The 26,031-nt window shown below is 35.7% G+C and overlaps 1 protein-coding gene across 1 annotated transcript; it reads left to right on the top strand.

Moving 5' to 3' along the window:
- Positions 1–9,701: 9,701 nt before the first annotated feature.
- On the top strand, positions 9,702–25,193 carry LOC131943469 (uncharacterized; the record flags this gene model as incomplete). Its single annotated transcript, XM_059303626.1, has 10 exons — positions 9,702–9,918; positions 10,226–10,267; positions 11,428–11,544; positions 12,177–12,329; positions 13,100–13,288; positions 17,791–17,958; positions 18,548–18,754; positions 21,020–21,151; positions 24,235–24,438; positions 24,945–25,193. Coding segments are annotated over exons 1-10 (1,678 nt in total), but the record flags the coding sequence as incomplete, so codon positions are not given.
- Between the last annotated feature and the right edge of the window lie 838 nt (positions 25,194–26,031).

Genomic DNA, 26,031 nt, shown 5'->3' with positions numbered 1-26,031 from the left:
TTTTCTGTCGGCCAAAACTTTAACAATACGTCCGTTTGCTGTTTTTATTACGTTCCAACACTTATATAAATTTTCAACTGTCTTTTTTATTTAGTTTTACAATAAATTTCTCTAGCTCTACAATCCGTCCAAGAAAGTTATTAATAGATATAAAAATATAATGTGGCCAAGCAAGTTATTTATAGATCTAGATCTAGAATCTAGGTCAAACAAAAGATTAATTAGATACATACCAAAGATTAATTAGATAAAAATACAATCCATTTTATAATCATTTTAGTCCTTAAATACTTGATATAAATCTTTGTGATTTATCTATCTAGATCTATCTAGCTAGAATAGGTCTGATGATTAGATCTAGATTCTAGATCTAGAATTTCTAGATCTAGATCTAGATCTAGCAAGAGTTACGCAAATACTAGACTTAGTTAAGCAAACGAGTCGTAGAGTCTAGATCTATATCTAGATAGTTCTATCTAGATCTAGATAGTTTCAGACCTTCATTATTTTATATAAATCTTTGTTTGGCTAATTTAAGATAAAATTTAATTTGAAAGTTACTACTACTAGACTTAGATCTAGATCTATGCGCGTAAATCAAGTTGCTAACAAAAATGGCGTCCGGACCGGACGCATGACTTCCGACTATTTTTAGGCTATGTTTACCACGAGCAAAATGGCGGGTTTTCGAGTTATATAAACATGCTATAGGTGGCCAGGGCCAGTCATGCCAAAAAAAGCATTTTAAAATTTGCTTTGGAGAATGAAGGCTAAATTGTGAAGTCAGTGTCATTAAAATTAAATAATTTTTTTTTAAAGGTCACCTGTGACGTCAGTATAAGAAGGGATAGTGTGTTTTAAAGGATAAAAAAAGTCTTTTTGAATGTGGGGTCTGGTTATTTTGTGATGATTAGTGACAGACGTGATGTCATTTATGGATGACCCCCGAAACCCACAGTTAGCTAACTAGATAACGGGTAGTCTAGTATACTACTAAAACTCAAGTTTGTTTACATGTTTGAATATTTATTTGTTTGTTTGTCTGATTGACTATTGTAAATGGATCTACTCTTTGTGGAGAGCTGTAAAATAGTATGTAGGTAGAGAACAATTTTTGTTTTCAGAAAGACTGTTATTACACAAATTTATTTAAAGACGTTAATTAATTTATTGAGTTATTCATAGGTAGATTAACCACATTTATTTTAAAGTTTTAGAACAATAGCTTTCTTTGACTGAATAGTGACGTCACAAGTTTTGTTTACTTTTTAGTACAATAACATGGCGGCTTCTATCGAAGAAGATTGTGTTCCCATTCCAAAGTTTAACGCGTTCTAAAGCTAATTTTCTGTCGGCTATAATTTTAATAATACGTCCGTTTGCTGTATTTATTACGTTCCAACATTTAAAATCAATTTTCAGCTGTCTTTTTCACTTAGTTATACAATTAATATCTCTAGCTCTACAATCCGTCCAAGAAAGTTATTTATAGATCTAGATCTAGAATCTAGGTCAAATCAAAGATTTATTAGTTATAAATACAATAAAAAAACACTTAAGCAAACCAGTCGTAGATCTAGAATATAGATAATTCTATCTAGATTTAGATAATAATGAGTTTCTATATACTACAATATTTAAGACCTTTATTATTTTATATAAATCTTTGTTTGGAAATGCTCGATCCAGGGCCTATTTACGTAGATCTAGCAAGAGTTACGCAAAAACTACACTTAAGACTTAAGCAAACGAGTCGTACAATCTAGATCTAGATAATTCTATCTAGATCTAGATAATTTCAACCTTCATTATTTTATATAAATCTTTGTTTGGCTAATTTAAGATAAAATTTAATTTGAAAGTTACTACTACTAGACTTAGATCTAGATCTATGCGCGTAAATCAAGTTGCATAAGGAGACTCAAAGTATTAAAGTATAGTATAAAATACATCTGTGACGTCACGAGTTAAATAGCTAAGTTGTTAGTGTAATCGGCTTGCATGCGGGTGGCACGGGTTCTAGACCAATACGTCAATGATACTTCTTTTTTTTTTCAATTTTTATTTTATTTTTTAGATGTGAATGATAAAGTTGCCTATCTGAACTTGGCGTGATACAGGGCAGGTGAAGTAGAGTTAATCTGTTTCTTTTTCTTAAGCATATGAAGGGATAGTGTGGTCAGAGACATGCTCGACTGGAATCGTTTTTTTAAACGATAAAAACATGTTGTCTGAGAGTTGGCGGGACACTGGGCAGGTGAAGTAGAGTTGAGTAGGTCACCTGTGACGTCAGTATATGAAGGGATAGTCCGAAATAGGTGTTTTCGGTGTTTTTAAAAGATAAAAAAACATCTTTTTTAATGTGGGGTCTGTTTTGTTGTGACGATAAGTGACACTGCAGTAGCGTAAGGAGGGGAGGGGAGCGGGGGGGGGGGCATATGTCCCCGGGCGCCGACCTTAGGGGGCGCCAAAATGGGTTGGAAAAATAAATTGAAAGGTTGAGGGGGCTGCAAAACGAAAGTTTGAGGGGGAGGGATGCAAATCGAAAATTTGAGGGGGGTGCAAATCGAAATCTTGCGGGGGGGGGGGGGGGGGGGTTAATCGAAAAGTTTGTCCCCGGGAAGGGTCGCTACGCCTCTGAGTGACAGACGTGATGTTTTTTATGGATGACCCCCGAAACCTACATTTATCCAACGGATGACGGGTAGTCTAGTATTATCTAGGTTCTAGATCTAGAATTACGGAAACTTGACTAGTGTTACCAGCCAAGGGGGAACCGCAACTGAACTGTTGATGTCGTATTTTCATGCTCTTGCGAGCGATGTTACCTGTGTCCCATGTCATGTGACATGGGACTGTGGGTAGTTTCGTGCCTAGCCGTGTCAGTCACACGCAAGGCTGCTGTCTGTGGACACGGTGACGGTACCAAGATGTAGACCTAATGAAGGACTGAAGGTAGAGTAGTTATATAAATTATGTTTATTGTTAGAATACTTATTTGTGTATTCCTGCTAGTGCTGCATGTGCACACTAGTTAGGTTGAGTATTTATTTATGTATTTATTGTTGTACTACTTACTGGTACTTGTACTTGTTGGCAGTACTGTGTATTGGCCGGAACATATTTTATTGTACCTGTGTATGTTGTAGCCTACACGTGGTGTTATGAATGTAACTTTTTCTTTACATTTGTTTTAGGGCTACAGTTTCTTTTGTCTTTCTTCAGTTTTTTTTTCTCTGTTTTGAAATCGTCATACTACTGTGTTATGAATCGCCGTCATGGCTCGATGCAGTGAATAAAGCGAGTACTTGACAACAACTGTCGGTGTCAGTGTGTTCTAAATCTCAGGGTCAGCCCGTCTTAACCACAACACCTCAGTGGGTAAAAGCATCCCCACTGAGTGAGGGTTACACTAGATTTAACCAAACCAGTCGTAGAATCTAGATAACTCTCTCTAGATCTAGATAATAATGAGTTAAACAATTTAAGACCTTCATTAATTTATATAAATCTTTGTTTGTTTAGCTATGGAATTGGCTAATTTGGGATAACATTTAATTTGAAATAATACTAGGGCCCATGCGCGTAAATCAGGTTTCTTACGCAGACTCAAAGTATTAATATACAGCACACAAAAAAAAAACGTCGTCAACATGAAGAACCTAGATAGCTAAGGTGATAGTGTAATAGGCTTCCATGCGGGTGGTACGGGTTCGAGACACATCATGTCAATGTTATTTTTTTTTAGATTTGAATGATAGAGATACCTATCGGAACTTGGCTGGATACAGGGCAGGTAAAGTAGAGTTCACCTGTTTCTTTGTTCTCAGCATATGAAGGGATAGTGTGATCAGAGCCATGCTCGGCCGAAATCTTTTTTTAAACGATAAAAAATGTTTTCTGAGACTTGGCGGGACACTGGGCAGGTGAAATAGTGTTGGGTAGGTGTATAGTTCACCTGTGACGTCAGCATGTGAAGGTATAGTGTGGTCAGACCCATACTCAGACGAAGTCAGTGTTTTTAAAAGACAAAAACGTCTGAGGTGTGACGCCTTTCTGAATGTGGGGTCTGGTTTTTGTGACGATAAGTGACAGACGTAATGTTTTTTATAGATGACCCCCCAAAACCCACAGTTATCCTAGGGATGACGGGTAGACGGGTAGTCTAGTTACCTAGTAAAAACCGGCAAATATCGTATACCATTGCACCTTGTGCCACAGATACTAAAGAAAACCAACATTGAAAATGCGAATACTAAAGAAAACCAACATTGAAAATGCGAATACTAAAGAAAACCAACATTGAACATGCGAATACTAAAGAAATCCAACATTGAAAATGCGAATACTAAAGAAAACCAACATTGAAAATGCGAATACTAAAGAAAACCAACATTGAACATGCGAATACTAAAGAAAACCAACATTGAACATGTTTGCAACAAACGGAAATAGAACTAGATCTAGATCTAAATACACGTTTACTATGTAGTTTGCTATTTTTAGAATTTAAAATCATTAGTATGTATCTAGATCTATCTATGAATTATAGAAAGTAGAATCATTAGTACGTTTCTATGAATTATAGAATGTAGAATCATTAGTATGTATCTATTTATAGACTGTAGTGTCATTCAAATGGATCCATGAATCATTCCACTCAATGCAATTGTTTCCTACATTGGGGCTAATTTTTGTATTTCACGGTACGTGAGCTGTTTATTAACTCTTACAACTCTGTGTCTGACATTTCTACTAGATCGAGTAATTAGTTGTAGCTGTATCAATATTAGACACAATAAACGCTAGAGTCCTTTGTATTGCTGATCTATTTAAGCGCCCATGTTTTGTGTCCCGTCATTCTAACTGTCCTGATCTATTTAGGTGTCCATCTAGTGTGTCCTCCTAACGGAACTGAAATAAAAGGAATCTGTTATCAAATTTTTCCACATCAACAGACGTGGGAAGAGGCCAAAGTAAAAATGTGGTATTTGAATGACGTCTTCTGTATGCTAAATGTGATATTGAATTTTGAATGTATCTACAAAATGACGTCATATGTATGCTAAATGTGGTATTAAAATTTATCAACGTGTTTTGTTACGTACGTTATTTGTTTATTTCATTAGTTGTTACCTAGTTTCAATGTGATTAAAGTTGATGTGTTGAAAATAACAGGCGTTGATGCTGCTGATGTGTTTTCTTCCATTGCTCCACAGAAAACTTGTTCCTGTAACGGTATGGTTTTGGCCAGCGTTGATAGAATGGTTGCTATGCAACTGATCCCAGAGGGCTGCGAGCAAGCACAGAATGAGCTACACACTCGTGTCACAGACAAACAGCACAACTGTAGCAGCACACTCGGCAGCCGTGTTTGCAACAACACATCCGTTCATTGCAGCAACTTGCTTCCCAACACTAATTGCAACGCTACTCTTAACAACACTAATTGCAATGTAACACTGACCCCTACAACATGCAATAGCACAAATCATTCGAATTGTAACCAAACGTTTACTTGCAACAATACATTGAACGTCACATTCAACAACATCAAACGCATTTGTGACAACTTCAGTAAGTTCATTTTGTGCTGTAGTTATGGCAACTTCATGAAGTTCATTTTGTGGTGTAGTTATGGCAACTTCATGAAGTTCATTTTGTGGTGTAGTTATGGCAACTTCAGTAAGTTCATTTTGTGGTGTAGTTATGGCAACTTCATGAAGTTCATTTTGTGGTGTAGTTATGGCAACTTCATGAAGTTCATTTTGTGGTGTAGTTATGGCAACTTCAGTAAGTTCATTTTGTGCTGTAGTTATGGCAACTTCAGTAAGTTCATTTTGTGGTGTAGTTATAGCAACTTCATGAAGTTCATTTTGTGGTGTAGTTATGGCAACTTCATTAAGTTCATTTTGTGCTGTAGTTATGGCAACTTCAGTAAGTGCAAGTTCTTTTTGTGCTGTAGTTATGGCAACTTCAGTAAGTTCTTTTTGTGGTGTAGTTATGGCAACTTTAGTAAGTTCATTTTGTGCTGTAGTTATGGCAACTTTAGTAAGTTCATTTTGTGCTGTAGTTATGGCAACTTTAGTAAGTTCATTTTGTGCTGTAGTTATGGCAACTTCAGTAAGTTCATTTTGTGCTGTAGTTATGGCAACTTCAGTAAGTTCATTTTGTGCTGTAGTTATGGCAACTTCAGTAAGTTCATTTTGTGCTGTAGTTATGGCAACTTCATGAAGTTCATTTTGTGGTGTAGTTATGGCAACTTCAGTAAGTTCATTTTGTGGTGTAGTTATGGCAACTTCAGTAAGTTCATTTTGTGCTGTAGTTATGGCAACTTCAGTAAGTTCATTTTGTCTGTAGTTATGGCCATTAAGTTTGTGTTGTATTAATGGCCAGCATACTTGTGTTGTATAAATGGTCATTATATTTGTGTTTTATTAATGGTCATTATATTTGTGTTTTATTAATGGTCATTATATTTGTGTTGTATTAATGGCCATTATATTTGTGTTGTATTAATGGTCATATTTGTGTTGTATTAATGGCAATTATGTTTGTGTTGTGTTAATGGCATTTATATTTGTGTTGTATTAATGGCCATTATATTTGTGTTGTATTAATGACCATTATATTTGTGTTGTATTAATGGCCATTATGTTTGTGTTGTATTAATGGCCATTATGTTTGTGTTGTATTAATGGCCATTATGTTTGTGTTGTATTAATGGCCATTATGTTTGTGTTGTATTAATGGCCATTATATTTGTGTTGTATTAATGGCTATTATATTTGTGTTTTATTTAATGGCCATTATGTTTGTGTTGTATTAATGGCCATTATGTTTGTGTTGTATTAATGGCCATTATATTTGTGTTGTATTAATGGCCATTATATTTGACCAACAGCATGGACGGCTGGAGTTGAAAGATCAGGAAGTTTTCTGTGGGAATTCAACAGCGCCAATGTTCAGGATAATGTAATACGTGCAGACGGACAGTGTGTAGCGGTCAATGCTAATCTGAACTTGACCGCTTACAACTGTTCCAGAAAAGGCCAAGCCATTTGTATGTTCAATAGTAGGTTTCACTCTAACCCTTACCCTAACTTTAACCCGAATTCTAGCCCTAACCCTAACTCTAACCCTAACTCTAACCCTAACCCTAATCCTTACCCTAACTTTAACCCAAATTCTAACTCTAACCCACAGAGTGCTCAAACACTAGTGACCTTCAGGTTGGTGACCTTTGCTTATCCTGGTCAGAAAATAAAGTCACGTGGTCCGACGCGAAGGTAAATTAACATTTTCATTCTAACCCTGGCCAATATGCACGGGCCATTAACATTTTCATTCCAACCCTGGGCAATATGCATGGGCCATTAACATTTTCATTCTAACCGTTACCGTGGGCAATATGCATGGGTCATTAACATTTTCATTCCAACCCTGGGTAATATGCATGGGCCATTAACTTTTTCATTCTAACCCTGGCCAATATACATGAGCCATTAACATTTTCATTCCAACCCTGGGTAATATGCGTGAGCTATTTTTTAGTCTAAGGCTTTACAACTTTCGCTTTCAATGTCGCTTATTCCTGAGAGCTAAGGGGAGTTGTGGGCCTTAGTCTTTAAAAGATAAGGAAGTTGTGGGCCTTAGTCGTTAAGAGATAAGGATATATTTTCGCGAAATACATCCGCAGAAATTTTGCTCAGCACAGGGTCGTGTTATGGGAAAGGTCACAAGTCTCAACCAGCTTCAAATACTTCAGATATGTTGGTCTATCAGTTCATGTAAGTCAATTATTGCTTCAGATATGTTGGTCTATCATTTCATGTAAGTCAATTATTGCTTCAGATATGCTGGTCTATAACTTAATGTAAGTCAATTATTGCTTCAAATATTCGGCCTTGTGGCATGTAGTTGTGTATGTTGGATGTAGATGTTGTCTTATAGTATGTCTGTTTATGTTGGATGTAGAGGTTGTAGCATGTCTGTGTATGGTGGATGTAGATGTTGTAGCATGTCTTTTTATGCTGTATGTAGATGTTGTAGCATGTCTGTGTATGTTGGATGTAGATGTTGTAGCATGTCTGTGTATGTTGGATGTAGATGTTGTAGCATGTCTGTGTATGTTGGATGTAGATTTTGTAGCATGTCTGTGTATGTTGGATGTAGATGTTGTCTTGTAGCATGCGCTTGTGTATGTTGGATGTAGGTGTTGCCTTGTAGATTGTCTATTTATGTTGGATGTAGATGTTGTAGCATGTCTGTTTATGTTAGATGTATATGTTGTAGCATGTCTGTGTATGTTGGATGTAGATGTTGTAGCATGTCTGTTTATGTTAGATGTATATGTTGTAGCATGTCTGTGTATGTTGGATGTAGAGGTTGTAGCATGTCTGTTTATGTTGGATGTAGATGTTGTAGCATGTCTGTTTATGTTGGATGTAGATGTTGTAGCATGTCTGTGTGTGATGGATGTAGGTTTTGTAGCATGTCTGTTTATGTTGGATGTATATGTTGTCTTGTAGCATGTCTGTTTATGTTCGATGTAGATGTTGTAGCATGCTTGTGTATGTTGGATGTAGATGTTGTCTTGTAGCATGTCTGTGTATGTTGGATGTAGATGTTGTAGCATGTCTGTGTATGTTGGATGTAGATGTTGTAGCATGTCTGTGTATGTTGGATGTAGATGTTGTAGCATGTCTGTGTATGTTGGATGTAGGTATTGTCTTGTAGCTTGCACTTGTGTATGTTGGATGTATATGTTGTCTTGTAGCATGTCTATTTATGTTAGAAGTATATGTTGTCTTGTAGCATGTCTGTGTATGTTAGATGTATATGTTGTAGCATGTCTGTGTATGTTGGATGTATATGTTGTAGCATGTCTGTGTATGTTAGATGTAGATATTGTAGCATGTCTGTGTATGTTGGATGTAGATGTTGTAGCATGTCTGTGTATGTTGGATGTAGATGTTGTAGCATGTCTGTGTATGTTAAATGTAGATGTTGTAGCATGTCTGTGTATGTTGGATTTAGATGTTGTCTTGTAGCATGTCTGTGTATGTTGGATGTAGATGTTGTAGCATGTCTGTGTATGTTGGATGTAGATGTTGTAGCATGTCTGTTTATGTTGGATGTAGATGTTGTAGCATGTCTGTGTATGTTGGATGTAGATGTTGTAGCATGTCTGTGTATGTTGGATGTATATGTTGTCTTGTAGCATGTCTGTGTATGTCAGATGTATATGTTGTCTCGCAGCTTGTCTATTTATGTTAGAAGTATATGTTGTCTTGTAGCATGTCTGTTTATGTTATATGTAGATGTTGTAGCATGTCTGTGTATGTTAAATGTAGATGTTGTAGCATGTCTGTGTATGTTGGATTTAGATGTTGTCTTGTAGCATGTCTGTGTATGTTGGATGTAGATGTTGTAGCATGTCTGTATATGTTGGATGTAGATGTTGTAGCATGTCTGTGTATGTTGGATGTAGATGTTGTAGCATGTCTGTATATGTTGGATGTAGATGTTGTAGCATGTCTGTATATGTTGGATGTAGATGTTGTAGCATGTCTGTATATGTTGGATGTAGATGTTGTAGCATGTCTGTATATGTTGGATGTAGATGTTGTAGCATGTCTGTGTATGTTGGATGTAGATGTTGTAGCATGTCTGTTTATGTTGGATATAGATGTTGTAGCATGTCTGTGTATATAAAGTTACTTCATCTAGTGTGGATCGGTGCAAACGACCGTGAAGAGGAAAACGTCTTTGTATGGGACCATGACAACAGCAGGGTCAGTGAAAACATCCAGCTGGCAGGCTCCATTGCAGATGTTGACTGCGTTCAAGTTTCTACTACAGGCGCTTTGATAGCACAGCCCTGCTTGGCTCTCGCTCAACCTATCTGTATGCCTAGTAAGTCATCTAACCATTGACAATTGGCTTGTTTTAGCCCGTTAACTTGTGGTGACTTGTGGTTGTGTGGTCGGTGACTTGTGGTTGTGTGGTAGGTGACTTGTGGTGGTGTTGTAGTTGACTTGTGGTTGTGTTGTATGGACATGATATTTAGTTTTATTGTGATTGTATAATGTCTTCCATCATATATACATATATATATATATATATATATATATATATATATATATATATATATATATATATATATATATATATATATATATATATATAAATATATATATATCATTTTTCCTACCCTTTTTAGACAACAGCTACCAAAAAATTGACATGGAGACCTACATAAATGGTGAGTTATTGTAGTCCACACAACTACCTCAGGGTAAAATTTGTCATCACAAATATCTAGGCAGTTTTAAGTGGTCTAAACACATCCAACCAAATCCTTATTTATCCCAGCCAACCAAATCCCACCAAATCCTTATATATCCCACCTAACAAAATCCCACCAAATCCTCATCTAGACCACCCAACTAAATCCCACCAAATCCTCATCTAGACCACCCAACTAAATCCCACCAAATCCTCATCTAGACCACCCAACAATTAAAGTAAAGTTTCCCTTTCAAACCTGACGGTCTATGGGGCAAGTGAAGTATAGTTTACTTGTTTCTGTGACCTCGGCATATGAAGAGATAGTGTAGACCACCCAACTAAATTCCACCAAAGCCTAATCTAGACCACCCAACTAAATCCCAGCAAATCCTCATCTAGACCACCCAACTAAATCCCACCAAATCCTCATCTAGACCACCCAACTAAATCCCACCAAATCCTCATCTAGACCACCCAACTAAATCCCACCAAATCCTCATCTAGACCACCCAGCTAAATCCCACCAAATCCTCATCTAGACCACCCAGCTAAATCCCACCAAATCCTCATCTAGACCACCCAACTAAATCCCACCAAATCCTCATCTAGACCACCCAGCTAAATCCCACCAAATCCTCATCTAGACCACCCAACTAAATCCCACCAAATCCTCATCTAGACCACCCTACTAAATCCCACCAAATCCTCATCTAGACCACCCAACTAAATCCCACCAAATCCTCATCTAGACCACCCAACTAAATCCCACCAAATCCTCATCTAGACCACCCAACTAAATCCCACCAAATCCTCATCTAGACCACCCAGCTAAATCCCACCAAATCCTCATCTAGACCACCCAACTAAATCCCACCAAATCCTCATCTAGACCACCCTACTAAATCCCACCAAATCCTCATCTAGACCACCCTACTAAATCCCACCAAATCCTCATCTAGACCACCCTACTAAATCCCACCAAATCCTCATCTAGACCACCCAACTAAATCCCACCAAATCCTCATCTAGACCACCCAACTAAATCCCACCAAATCCTCATCTAGACCACCCTACTAAATCCCACCAAATCCTCATCTAGACCACCCTACTAAATCCCACCAAATCCTCATCTAGACCCAGACCCCCAATGGTTTGGTGAGAAAGACATGCTTGTCTGCCACTGTCGAGATTGTCCTTCCTGTAGAGATGGCCTCTGTCGACCCGGCTGGTTTGGCATGAATTGTCTATACAGTAAGTTGATCAAGTTCGTTCGCTATCAAATGCCTATACAGTAAGTTGATCAAGTTTGTTCGCTATCAATTGTCTATACAGTAAGTTGATCAAGTTCGTTCGCTATCAAATGCCTATACAGTAAGTTGATCAAGTTTGTTCGCTATCAATTGTCTATACAGTAAGTTGATCAAGTTTGTTCGCTATCAATTGTCTATACAGTAAGTTGATCAAGTTTGTTCGCTATCAATTGTCTATACAGTGAGTTGATCAAGTTTGTTCGCTATCAATTGTCTATACAGTAAGTTGATCAAGTTTGTTCTCTATCAATTGTCTATACAGTAAGTTGATCAAGTTTGTTCGCTATCAATTGTCTATACAGTAAGTTGATCAAGTTTGTTCGCTATCAATTGTCTATACAGTGATTAATCAAATTTTTTCGCTATCATACAATTGTTTTTACAATGCATCTAATGTCTCTTTATTATACGATTTTTTTAGCCTTTTTTTAAAATGAGACGGTCACATTAAACTTCAACGTGATAAACAAAAGCAGCAAAAAATACTTTAAAGTCGTCTAATCTAGTACTATATTATTAGGTTTATCCAGTTGTAAACAGACCTCTAGAAAGATTTGATTGATTTTATGACAGGGGATTTAGCGCTAAGGTCTAACGTTTTACGTTCAACGGTGCCAGAGCTGACAGATGGAAACGATCAAAGCTGTTACCACGGCGGTTTGCGATCTCTGGAACTTGATTTTAAAGACAAACAAACATTCACATGGCTTCGCATTGTAGTTGGAGGTAACATTTCTACATGTGCCTACGTTAACACCTAAATTGTAACATTTCTACATGTGCCTACGTTAACACCTAAATTGTAACATTTCTACATGTGCCTACGTTAACAGCTAAATTGTAACATTTCTACATGTGCCTACGTTAACACCTAAATTGTAACATTTCTACATGTGCCTACGTTAACACCTAAATTGTAACATTTCTACATGTGCCTACGTTAACACCTAAATTGTAACATTTGTACATGTGCCTACGTTAACACCTAAATTGTAACATTTCTACATGTGCCTACGTTAACACCTAAATTGTAACATTTGTACATGTGCCTACGTTAACACCTAAATTGTAACATTTCTACATGTGCCTACGTTAACACCTAAATTGTAACATTTCTACATGTGCCTACGTTAACACCTAAATTGTAACATTTGTACATGTGCCTACGTTAACACCTAAATTGTAACATTTGTACATGTGCCTACGTTAACACCTAAATTGTAACATTTGTACATGTGCCTACGTTAACACCTAAATTGTAACATTTCTACATGTGCCTACGTTAACACCTAAATTGTAACATTTGTACATGTGCCTACGTTAACACCTAAATTGTAACATTTCTACATGTGCCTACGTTAACACCTAAATTGTAACATTTGTACATGTGCTTACATGCACGCCATATATTTAAACACACACAGACACACACCTAGACATTTGATTTGACCAAAAGTTTGAACCATTCATAATTTACAATTTTTATCTAACCCTAGGTGAGTGGTGGAATTATTCTTTGCAATTTGAGGTCAACAGAACACGTGAGCAATGTCAAGGTCAGACTTATATTGTTGTGGACGGGAAGACGCGAGACTTCTTTTGCCGTCACGTGATCCATTTCGTTGCAAAAGTTTTTCTCTTTTGGGAGACAAATCATCCCATCTGTTCAGTGTACGTCAGTGGTGGTATGTTCATCTACATTTACCTTGGGATAGGGCTCATCTATATTTACATTGGGTTAGGGCTCATCTAGATTTACCTTAGGTTAGGGCTCATCTACATTTACCTTGGGTTAGGGCTCACCTAGATTTACCTTAGGTTAGGGTCAGGGCTCATCAAGATTTACCTTAGGTTAGGGTTAGGGCTCATCACGATTTACCTTAGGTTAGGGTTAGGGCTCATCTAGATTTACCTTAGGTTAGGGTTAGGGCTCATCTAGATTTACCTTAGGTTAGGGTTAGGGCTCATCAAGGTTTACCTTGGGTTAGGGTCAGGGCTCATCTAGATTTACCTTAGGTTAGGGTTAGGGCTCATCTAGATTTACCTTAGGTTAGAGTTAGGGCTCATCTAGATTTACCTTAGGTTAGGGTCAGGGCTCATCTAGATTTACCTTAGGTTAAGGTTAGGGCTCATCTAGATTTACCTTGGGTTAGGGTCAGGGCTCATCTATATTTACCTTGGGTTAGGGTTAGGGCTCATCTAGATTTACCTTGGGTTAGGGTTAGGGCTCATCTAGATTTTATTTATGCACCTATAACAATCAAATTTAAACTGCTTATATTTCAGTATATATTAAACCTTTTGTCACGAAAACTTTTTGAAATAGCTACTAGTAAGAATTTTACAAAGTCTAAAAAATCGTAACATTTTTAGTTATCAAAAGTTTCAAAATTTGCATATTAATTACCAAATAGTTGTTTTCTATGAAAGCGATCACAATTCCCTCGTGACAAAAGTTGTATTTTTGCATCAAGAACATATACTGAAAATATGTTGGCGATTGTTTAATAAATAAAAAAGTAGTAGGCTTTATGGTGTTAAAAACCTTCGAACAGAGAAACAGCCAAAAGTAACAAAAAATAGGTCACGAAAATATTAGATCTATATCTGTGTAATTTGTAAAGCCGATTGTAAGCTTTGGGTGTTTCCGAGATGATGGAAATTAAGATTATCAAATAAAGCTTTCAAATGATGCCAAATATAATACGATGACAGATATAAAACTTTTTACAGAGAGCTTGTAAGATTTGGAAAAATTGATTATTTTTTAATTAATAGGGTCATAAAAATAGTAATTTAAACACCTAAAAAATTTTCTCTTTAAAGTTATTATTTTCTTAATACAAAAATGGACAAAGTATCCAAAAGTGCAAGAAACCCATCATGACGAAATACAAGAAATTTTGTGATTTTTTGCCGCGCATATCCCTTAAAATATCAAAAAGAAATTGATTTCCAACTTTTCCTCAAGGTCATGTATATATATATATATAAACATTTATGCTTATATATGTGTATGTATATGTGTGTGTATATATATAGATATACATATATACATATTTATGTATATATATATATATATATATATATATATATATATATATATATATATACACATATATACATATTATATATACACATATATACATATTATATATACACCTATATAAATATATTCACATTATATATTCATTCATTCATTTATTTATATATTTATTTATTTACCTATTGATATATCTATTTAATTATTTGATTATTTCCCTCCCACGATCATGTCTCCGGGCGCGGTCCAGAGGCGTAGCGACCCTTCCCGGCGCCCGGGGACATACTTTCAATTTGGCGCCCCCTTGGAAGCAAATTTTCGATTTGCACACCTCCTCGAACTTTTCATTTGCACCCCCCCCCCCCCTTCAAACTTTCGATTTGCACCCCCCCCCCTCGAACTTTTCATTTGCACCCCCCCCCCCACCCCTCAAACTTTCAATTTGGCGCCCCCCCCTAAGGTCGGCGCCCGGGGACATATGTCCCGCCCCGCCCCCCCCCCCCTCGCTACGCTACTGGCGCGGTCCACCCCCCCCCTCTCCAATAGGCATGAAAAGTCTATGTAATCATACTAAATTTTTGAAAAAAATCTTTTTAGAATATGGCAAGAGATAAAATTATAATTACATTTGTAGGTCGTCTGTGAGCCATCGATTACAATAATTTTTATATTTTTGTATCGAATATAAGCCGTTGAAAAGCCGTTTAGAATTATTTTATCAATTCAAATATTTTCAAAAAACCGGAATGACCAGGGAGAGTAAGACAATAAAAGTCAGAACAAATGTTTTCCATGATAAAATACATAATAGTGATCTATGGTGTATAGCGTAGTATTTATATAAAAGTCAGAACAAATGTTTTCCATGATAAAATACATAATAGTGATCTATGGTGTATAGCGTGGTATTTATATAAAAGTCAGAACAAATGTTTTCCATGATAAAATACATAATAGTGATCTATGGTGTATAGCGTAGTATTTATATAAAAGTCAGAACAAATGTTTTCCATGATAAAATACATAATAGTGATCTATGTTGTATAGCGTAGTATTTATATAAAAGTCAGAACAAATGTTTTCCATGATAAAATACATAATAGTGATCTATGTTGTATAGCGTAGTATTTATATAAAAGTCAGAACAAATGTTTTCCATGATAAAAATACACAATAGTGGTCTATGGTGTATAGCGTAGTATTTATATAAAAGTCAGAACAAATTTTTTCCATGATAAAATAAATAATAGTGATCTAGGGTGTATAGCGTAGTATTTATATAAAAGTCAGAACAAATGTTTTCCATGATAAAAATACACAATAGTGGTCTATGGTGTATAGCGTATATTTATATAAAAGTCAGAACAAATGTTTTCCATGATAAAATACATAATAGTGATCTATGGTGTATAGCGTAGTATTTATATAAAAGTCAGAACAAATGTTTTCCATGATAAAATACATAATAGTGATCTATGGTGTATAGCGTAGTATTTATATAAAAGTCAGAACAAATGTTTTCCATGATAAAAATACATAATAGTGATCTATGGTGTATAGCGTGGTATTTATATAAAAGTCAGAACAAATGTTTTCCCTGATAAAATACATAATAGTGATCTATGGTGTATAGCGTAGTATTTATATAAAAGTCAGAACAAATGTTTTCCCTGATAAAATACATAATAGTGATCTATGGTGTATAGCGTAGTATTTATATAAAAGTCAGAACAAATGTTTTGCATGATAAAATACATAATAGTGATCTATGGTGTATAGCGTAGTATTTTTATTAAATAATGTAACATCCACAATCAACACAAAACCATGACTCTACAAATCCAAAAAAAAAAAAAAAGTGTTTGCTAAATTACTATTCCTATTATTAGATCTAGTAATTATTCCTTTGACTATTTCTAGCCTTAATGAAACGGAAGTAAGTTTGTACTTTTTACACAAATGTTATAAATGGTTGACAAATATGCTTTCTGTCAACAAAAATGTTATTTTGAATTTAAAAAATGAATTATTTGAAACCAGCTGGACAAGTCTATTGTGATTCTTAATATGGCTATTTCATAGAATGTTTGATGTGAATGTTAGATGTGAATGTTTGATGTGAATGTTTGATGTGAATGCTGGATGTGAATGTTTGATGTGAATGTTGGATGTGAATGTTTGATGTGAATGTTTGATGTGAATGCTGGATGTGAATGTTTGATGTGAATGTTGGATGTGAATGTTTGATGTGAATGTTTGATGTGAATGTTTGATGTGAATGTTTGATGTGAATGCTGGCTGTGAATGTTTGATGTGAATGTTTGATGTGAATGTTTGATTTGAATGTTTGATGTAAACGTTTGATGCAAATGTTTGATGTGAATGTTTGATGTGAATGTTTGATGTAAACGTTTGATGTGAATGTTGATGTGAATGTTTGATGTGAATGTTTGATGTGAATGCTGGATGTGAATGTTTGATGTGAATGTTTGATGTGAATGTTTGATGTGAATGTTTGATGTGAATGTTTGATGTGAATGCTGGCTGTGAATGTTTGATGTGAATGTTTGATGTGAATGTTTGATGTGAATGTTTGCTGGATGTGAATGTTTGATGTGAATGTTTGATGTGAATGTTTGATGTGAATGTTTGATGTGAATGTTTGATGTGAATGCTGGCTGTGAATGTTTGATGTGAATGTTTGATGTGAATGTTTGATGTGAATGTTTGATGTGAATGCTGGCTGTGAATGTTTGATGTGAATGTTTGATGTGAATGTTTGATGTGAATGTTTGATGTGAATGTTTGATGTGAATGCTGGCTGTGAATGTTTGATTTGAATGTTTGATGTGAATGTTTGATGTGAATGTTTGCTGGATGTGAATGTTTGATGTGAATGTTTGATGTGAATGTTTGATGTGAATGTTTGATGTGAATGCTGGATGTGAATGTTTGATGTGATTGTTTGATGTGAATGTTTGATGTGAATGTTTGATGTGAATGTTTGATGTGAATGTTTGATGTAAACGTTTGATGCGAATATTTGATGTGAATGTTTGATGTGAATGCTTGATGTGAATGTTTGATGTGATTGTTTGATGTGAATGTTTGATGTAAATGTTTCTTTACTCTGCCATAACTAAGGAAGAAACACAGCTTTGAAGCGATCCCTCACCCAAGGACCAGCAATGTTTGCTGTGGACGGGAAAAAAACACAACCCTGTTTCAACTCCGCTGCACAGAAAAAATCTATCTCTCTCAGATTTGAGAGACCGCAGCTCATACATGAAATTATTCTCGATATAAGACCTAGTAAGTCCATTTCATTCACGACACTAAATATTACACCCAGAAAGTGGCCTACATTTAATTCACGAAATTTAGACATCGCAAATACCTTTAAATATTACTAATCATTTAATCCTTCAACATCTTAACATTGTACTGTCGTGTCCATAAAATGGCCTCACGAGAACTTCAGAAATAGAATTTCGATAGCGGACCATTAATATAATGGCTCATCTAAGTGATTATTTCCCTTAAAAACCTCGAAATAAATAAGTTCTACATTTGTTCAGGTTTACAAAATATTGTAGAATGTTAAAAGTAGAACTTAGTCTAAAATGAATGTTGTGATTTTAAAGAATTTAAAAAGCAAATTAATAATTTAATCCAAAACAAATATTTTGGACATATTTTATCTAAGTACGATTTATTTTAAATATTTCGAGATTATAAAGAAAAAAATTAACCCTTTTAAATAGTTTTTAGAAAAAAAAAGTCTATACAAAGAAACAACCTTTATTTTTTTAACGTAACCAGTTTAGTTACTATTTAGAACAAAAAACTTTAAAATTAATACCTAACACACAAACGGTTGATCATAAACTTTAACTTTCAGGATATTTGTTGTATGAAAATAGAGAAACGGTTGCTGTCGACTGTTGGGGTGAAGCAAACACAAGTCTAGTCAGGTACACGAACATTAACTTAGACAACAGCGGCCGTCTAAGGTTGATGGAAGTACTGAGAAAAGCCTTGATGAGAATAGACGTGATCATCACGTCAAATATGGGCTTACAAATGTGTGAGATAGAGGTGTATGGCGGTACGTAGAGATGACATTCTCATGACATGTGTTTGATATTTTTATGACATTTTCATTACATGTGTTTAGCATTTAGATAGCATTCTGACTTGCTTTGACATTAAGATAACATTCTGATGACATATGTGACATTTATATTTAAATAACATAGTGACGACTTGCGTTTGACATAAAGATGTCATTCTGATGAAATGTTTTTGACATTTAGATGACAATCTGACGACTTGCGTTTAACATTTAAATGACATTTGGATTTTAAGTGTTTTACAATTATAAAATAACTCGCCGTTTCGGCCAGGCCCTGCACTGGCTTCTTTGAGAAACCTATCTGTAAATGACCATGGCTTGTGTGTTTAGTAATCAGCATATACCCGGCATTGCCCACCCTAACCACAACCAACCGAAATAAAAAAACACTACAAAAAAAAACAGCAAACATAACACAAATGCAAACACAAACGAAAACAAAACGAAACAAACACAAACAAAAACACAAAGAAAACACAAACACAAACGCAAACAAAAAAGCAAACGAAAAAGAAACCCAAATCCAAATGCAATCACAAACACAAACCCAACCACAAACCCATACTCAAACACAAAGAAAACACAAACGCAAACGCCAAATCGCAATATGCTGAGGCGCCGGCGATAACGCCTGATTCAACTTAGTAAACGACTATAGTACCCCAACTTATTTTTAGTCTTGTGGGCACACTTAAACGAATGTAGGCGCCATAGCGAACACGGGGAGGCCCGGGGCGCCAAATAACACCTTGTCGGGGCGCCGAATGATGTCCGGATTCGACTCAGTTAAAGACTATAGATAAAAGTAAACATATAGGACATTTAGGAGCTGACTTCTAAACTGTTATTGATTTTTTTTTAAATGCGGTGCAAAGCAATGTCATCTGATGGAAACTTTGAAGCTATAAATAGCTCTTGAAAGAAGTTGTTTCTTAGATCTTACCTTTACAATCGAGAACGTAGTAAAACTTTATACTGCTAAATGTACTGTTGAAACGTCTGCTTAAAAAAAGGTACGCACTATGGTGAGGTAAAAAAATTCTACGTTCATGTTTCGTGCGACAGACAAAAACGAATTCCCCTTTGTGCGCAAAAGAAGACACACATAATAATCTGCAGCAATTCACGTTCCCAAATAAAGATGTCTTTTTTCGTCAACTGTCTTTTGATTATAAATAGTGATTACTAAACAGTACGTTCAGTGTATAAAATAAATAAAAGGCAATATTTAAAATATCTACCACATTGCACTTGATCAATCCACGCTAATTATGTAATTATTTTTTTTCCCCAACACAATTAAATTTTTACAAAGATGTACGGTTGTTTTTTATAAAGGGAAGTAATTGTGTTTTCCTAATTTATCAAGGGACGTAATGAGTATATGTAAATAATTTGAACACAATTAGAATTTTTGTGAAAGGTGATAAATTTATTTTAATTTTATATGATGGACATGCCGACAATTATCACTATAATTTTGAAAAAAAAATTATTTTACAACATTTTCACTATTAATTTTTTAAATCATTAATTTAGACGATGTGCACTTATGTGCATCGCTACCTCAGTTACAAACAAACATACAGAATTGAACTTTATAGATTAGATATATATGTGCTAGTGTGTGTATGTATGTGTGTATAAGTCCTTTATGTGTGTATAAGTCATTTATGTGTGTATAAATCATTTATGTTTTTGGTACTTTGGATTTAACCTTTTAGTGGTATAACTTTTTTACCTGATTTTCTTGTTCCACTGGAACTTTTTACCTGATTTTTACCTGAATTTTTACCTGATTAACTGCCCACTGATTAACTGTCCACTGATTAAATACCCACTGATTAACTTTCCACTGATTAACTGTCCACTGATTAACTGTCCACTGATTAACTTCCACTGATTAACTGTCCACTGATTAAATGTCCACTGATTAAATGTCCACTGATTAAATGTCCACTGATTAAATGTCCACTGATTAACTGTCCACTAATTAAATGTCCACTAATTAAATGTCCACTGATTAACTGTCCACTAATTAAATGTCCACTGATTAAATGTCCACTGATTAACTGTCCACTAATTAAATGTCCACTGATTAAATGTCCACTGATTAAATGTCCACTAATTAAATGTCCACTGATTAACTGTCCACTGATTAACTGTCCACTAATTAAATGTCCACTAATTAAATGTCCACTGATTAAATGTCCACTCATTGTTTACCTTTTATTCCAGATTGTAGCATGCCTGTATACGGGCTTTATTGTAGTGATATATGTAGTATGGGGTGCTTCAACCAACATTGCCATTACAATGGACTGTGTTACTACTGTGAGGATGGTAGGAAAGGAAACTATTGTATTGAAGGTAAGAAAATCAGGATAGAGAAAATATAGTATTGAAGGTAAGAAAATCAGGATAAGGAAACTATTGTATTGAAGGTAAGAAAATCAGGATAAGGAAACTATTGTATTGAAGGTAAGAAAATCAGGATAAGGAAACTATTGTATTGTAGGCAGAGGCGTAATGAGGGTGGGACGGGGGTGCGGGCCGCACCGGGTGACACCATTTAGGGGGGTGATACCAAGGCAAAAAATTGCCAAATTTTCAGAAGTAAAATGCTTTTTTGCCTGTCCCATTTATAATTTTAAGTTCAAATTTAGTAATTTATATAGATATATACTTGGGGGGGAGGGGGTTGGGTTGACACAACCAAATGCCGCATAGGGTGACACCCGACCTAGCGACACCACTTAGTGGAGGTAAGAGAACCAATGCTTTTTCTGCCAAATTTATACATTTACACATTTACGTATAGCCGTAGGTGTAAGAATAGGCACAGTAGTTGTAGGAATAGGCACAGTAGTTGTAGGAATAGGCACAGTAGTTGTAGGAATAGGCACAGTAGTTGTAGGAATAGGCACAGTAGTTGTAGGAATAGGCACAGTAGTTGTAGGAATAGGCACAGTAGTTGTAGGAATAGGCACAGTAGTTGTAAGAATAGGCACAGTAGTTGTAGGAATAGGCACAGTAGTTGTAGGAATAGGCACAGTAGTTGTAGGAATAGGCACAGTAGTTGTAGGAATAGGCACAGTACTTGTAGGAATAGGCACAGTAGTTGAAGGAATAGGCACAGTAGTTGTAGGAATAGGCACAGTAGTTGTAGGAATGAACATCTCTCCGGTACTTGTGTCCCACACTAGTGCTATCATTTGGACCCCTCCGGTACTTGTGTCACACATCATTTGGACCCCTGCTCGAATATTTAAAACCATTTTGCAGAGGCGTAGCGAGGGAGCGGGGGTGGTACATATGTCCACGGGCGCCGACCCTGGGGGCGCCAAAATGGGTTTGAGGGGCGCCAAAATGGGTTTGAAAAAAAAATTAAAAGCTCATTTTAAGTGCAGTTTTGCACTGTAAATATAAAAAATACAGCGGGGCGCCAAATTGAAACTTTGTCTCGGGGGGGGGGGGGGGGGGGGGGCTAAAATGAAAGTTTGTCCCCGGGCGCCGGGAAGGGTCGCTACGCCTCTGCCCTTTTGTCAATTTGTTGTTCTGTGTACTGTGTTCTTGAAAACTTTGATAATCATGAAGTTCGTGATGATGTTCAATGTGGTTTGCAATAAAGTTTAAAACAAATTACATTTGTTTTCTCTTAGGGAGTACTAATTACCCTCTTCCCCTATCTTTTGTTTGTTTGTTTTTTGCTTATGTGTTGGAGAGGGTTATAGGCTCATTTATATTTACCTTGATCGGATAAAATTCTAATTAATGTTTTATTTTTACTTCCAATGTTCTATGGAGTACTTATATATTTATAAAATATATGTACTGTGATACCTCGACATGCGAGTAATCGAGCGCGCCATTTTTCGCTTTGAGTTACGAGCTAAAACTTGTAATACGAGTAACCGAATCCGCGGGTTTCACGACAAATAACACCTGAAAAATGTGCATCTATTTAATGACTTTGTCAAACTAATTTCCGGGTTGAAACAAAGCACCTTTACAGAATTTTTTTGCGCAATTTCCATTCTGGAGAATTGCGTTTATTAACTCGTCATTTCTGGGAATGTATGGATGGATGAATGTATGGATGTATGAATGTGTGTCCGCAGCTTTAAGTCGTATCTCCTCCTGAACGAAGTAATATCGAGGACTAGTTCCAAAAGCAATTATGTTAAGCAAGTTACGAGGATGAACATAGGCCATAAAAATTCCGGGTTTCTTTCATGGATTTCCCGGAAAAGCCAAAAAACCTCGGGAAAAGCAGTTTTTGGCCCATATCTCGGCAACCAGACCAGTTAGCGACTTGAAACATGTACCAATCGATTCCTGCCATAATTTAGAACAATATTGCCGAAGAAAGTTTTCAAAAATATCCTTTCGTTCGGTCACAAGAATTTTTTTGAATTAATTAAAATTTGGACCGAATTAGTAGGCATGTTTATCCAACCACACCACACGCGTCATCACGTTCAATAGCTGCGCCATCACGTTCAATGGCTGCGCCATCACGTTCGGTAGCTAGGCGCGCAATGGTTTTTAGTCATGTAACTCTAATGTAAATAAAACATGTAAAATACTGGAAAAAAAAATTAATAAAAAACGTTTTAATAACTAACCAATGGTTTTACTAACCCTGCTCTTGATTTACGCTACGACAGAGCTATTTTTAGATAACATAAGGAAATTGCGCTTAAATGTCACTAGACTTTTTAATTAACTTGTTTTTAAACGGCCCTCACACGAAAATGGGAGAAGAGATAGGCAGTCAATAAAGTTAAGCAAAAGTATTAATGAATATCCAAGTTCAACTATGTTCAGTGAATTTGAGTTAAATTTAAATTAAGTTTATATTAAAGTCTTGTTATTAAGGACATGAGCGGGTGATGAAAACCAAAATAGTGTTAGGGTTTTATATATATATATATATATATATATATATATATATATATATATAGAGAGAGAGAGAGAGAGAGAGAGAGAGAGAGAGAGAGAGAGAGAGAGAGAGAGTGAGAGAGAGAGAGAGAGAGAGAGAGATAGGGTTTGGGTCGACCCACCAGTGATGAGGGTAAGGGTTATGGGGTCTATGAAGATTCTGCCTAAAGTGGGAAGGTTAGCCAAGGTCTAACAATCCTAACCATAATTTATTTTTTAGTTTTTTGTTGTTGTTTTATTTATTTTTTTTAACAATTTAGCTTAGTTACGGAAGCAACAAGTCTTGATTTAAAGTAATAATATCTCACAGTGAACTCTAGTACTTTTCCTAACCCTAATCGTAACCTCCCTCTGACTTTAACCCTAACCCTCACTCTGACCTTAACCCTAACCCTGACCATTAAAAGGACCCTAACCCTGTACTTGACTCTCACACAAATGTAACCTTGACCTTACCTCTTAAACTATTCGCAACCTTGACATTACCCCGTGGTAACGACTTTCCCCAGGTGATACCAGCAACTTCAAATGGTACAACGAAGGAAAAAATTCCACAGATGTTCCAGCAATGAGAAGGTCGATGACTTGGTTCCTCGGCTCAGACCTCGTCCTCTTCATCTTTTACATCGCCCTCCTCGTGCATCTGGCGGCCATCTTTCTTATCTTTTTATGTTGTCGCTGTTTCAATAGTCCACACACAGTCGACCAATCAGGTAACTTTCTAAACCAACCAATCAGGTAACTTTCTAAACCAACCAATCAGGTAACTTTCTAAACCAACCAATCAGGTAACTTTCTAAACCAACCAATCAGGTAACTTTCTAAACCAACCAATCAGGTAACTTTCTAAACCAACCAATCAGGTAACTTTCTAAACCAACCAATCAGGTAACTTTCTAAACCAACCAATCAGGTAACTCTATGAACATGTAATGATATATGAACATGTAATGATATATGAACATGTAATGATATATGAACATGTAATGATATATGAACATGTAATGATATATGAACATGTAATGATATATGAACATGTAATGCTATATGAACATGTAATGATATATGAACATGTAATGATATATGAACATGTAATGATATATGAACATGTAATGATATATGAACATGTAATGATATATGAACATGTAATGATATATGAACATGTAATGATATATGAACATGTAATGATATATGAACATGAAATGATATATATACCCAGGTTCCCATCACCGAAGACTAGACAAACAGAGATCTAAGAGACACGTCGGGCAGTATTCTAGTGCTAGAGTACAATATCATTCGTTCGATTCCACGGATGAACTATCCTTTCCTCGGAATACAAAGAGACAAGTTACATTGAATGCATACACAAAGAGACAAGTTACATTGAATGCATACACAAAGAAACAAGCTAGAATCAGCAACAGTAAGGATCGTCTAACTCTTAATCCCAACCCTAAGGATCAAAGTAAGACATATCCCAACCCTAAGGATCAAAGTACAACATATCCCAACCCTAAGGATCAAAGTAAGACATATCCCAACCCTAAGGATCAAAGTACAACATATCCCAACCCTAAGGATCAAAGTAAGACATATCCCAACCCTAAGGATCAAAGTAAGACATATCCCAAACCTAAGGGTCAAAGTACGACGTATCCTCCAAAATCAGCACCAAATCTAGACAGACTTTCTTCTTCTTCTTCAGACACGGCAACGGTCTCTGTGGGAACACAGTTCTAAAAGTCATAAGCCTGGATTTCAAGAGGACAAATGACAGACTTTTACAATTGACAGACTTTTACAAATGACAGACTTTTACAATTGACAGACTTTTACGAATCTCAGACTTTCACAGATATGAAACTTGTATGTGCTAGATATTTACATGTGTATATATATATATATATATATATATATATATATATATATATATATATATATATATATATATATATATATATATATATATATATATATATATACAAGGCACTGTGCTTATACACTTATGCGACCTATTATTCATTTGTTTATGTATGAGAATTGCTTTAAAAAGATGGAAATTTAACTTTTATTACCAATTGAAATGTTTTAGTTTTTAAATGAGAATGAAATTTGAGAGTCGTTACATTTGAATGGACCTTGACACGATTTTGTTTCCACGTCACGTGATCAAGAGAGCCATTTTGTAAACACGCCCTATGCCCGCTATCTTTCCATTGTCACATCGACGGTGTTTTTAAACTGTTTCTCAATATTTTCTGTTACTCGAAGTTATTTATAACACTGCACATAAATGTGTAAAC

The sequence above is a fragment of the Physella acuta genome, unplaced genomic scaffold, assembly GCF_028476545.2.
Source record: "Physella acuta isolate Inbredline_101_S28 unplaced genomic scaffold, ASM2847654v3 ptg000457l, whole genome shotgun sequence".
NCBI lineage: Eukaryota > Metazoa > Mollusca > Gastropoda > Physidae > Physella > Physella acuta.
Note: the sequence above shows the minus strand (reverse complement) of the source record. Positions and strands in the feature narration are given on the sequence as shown.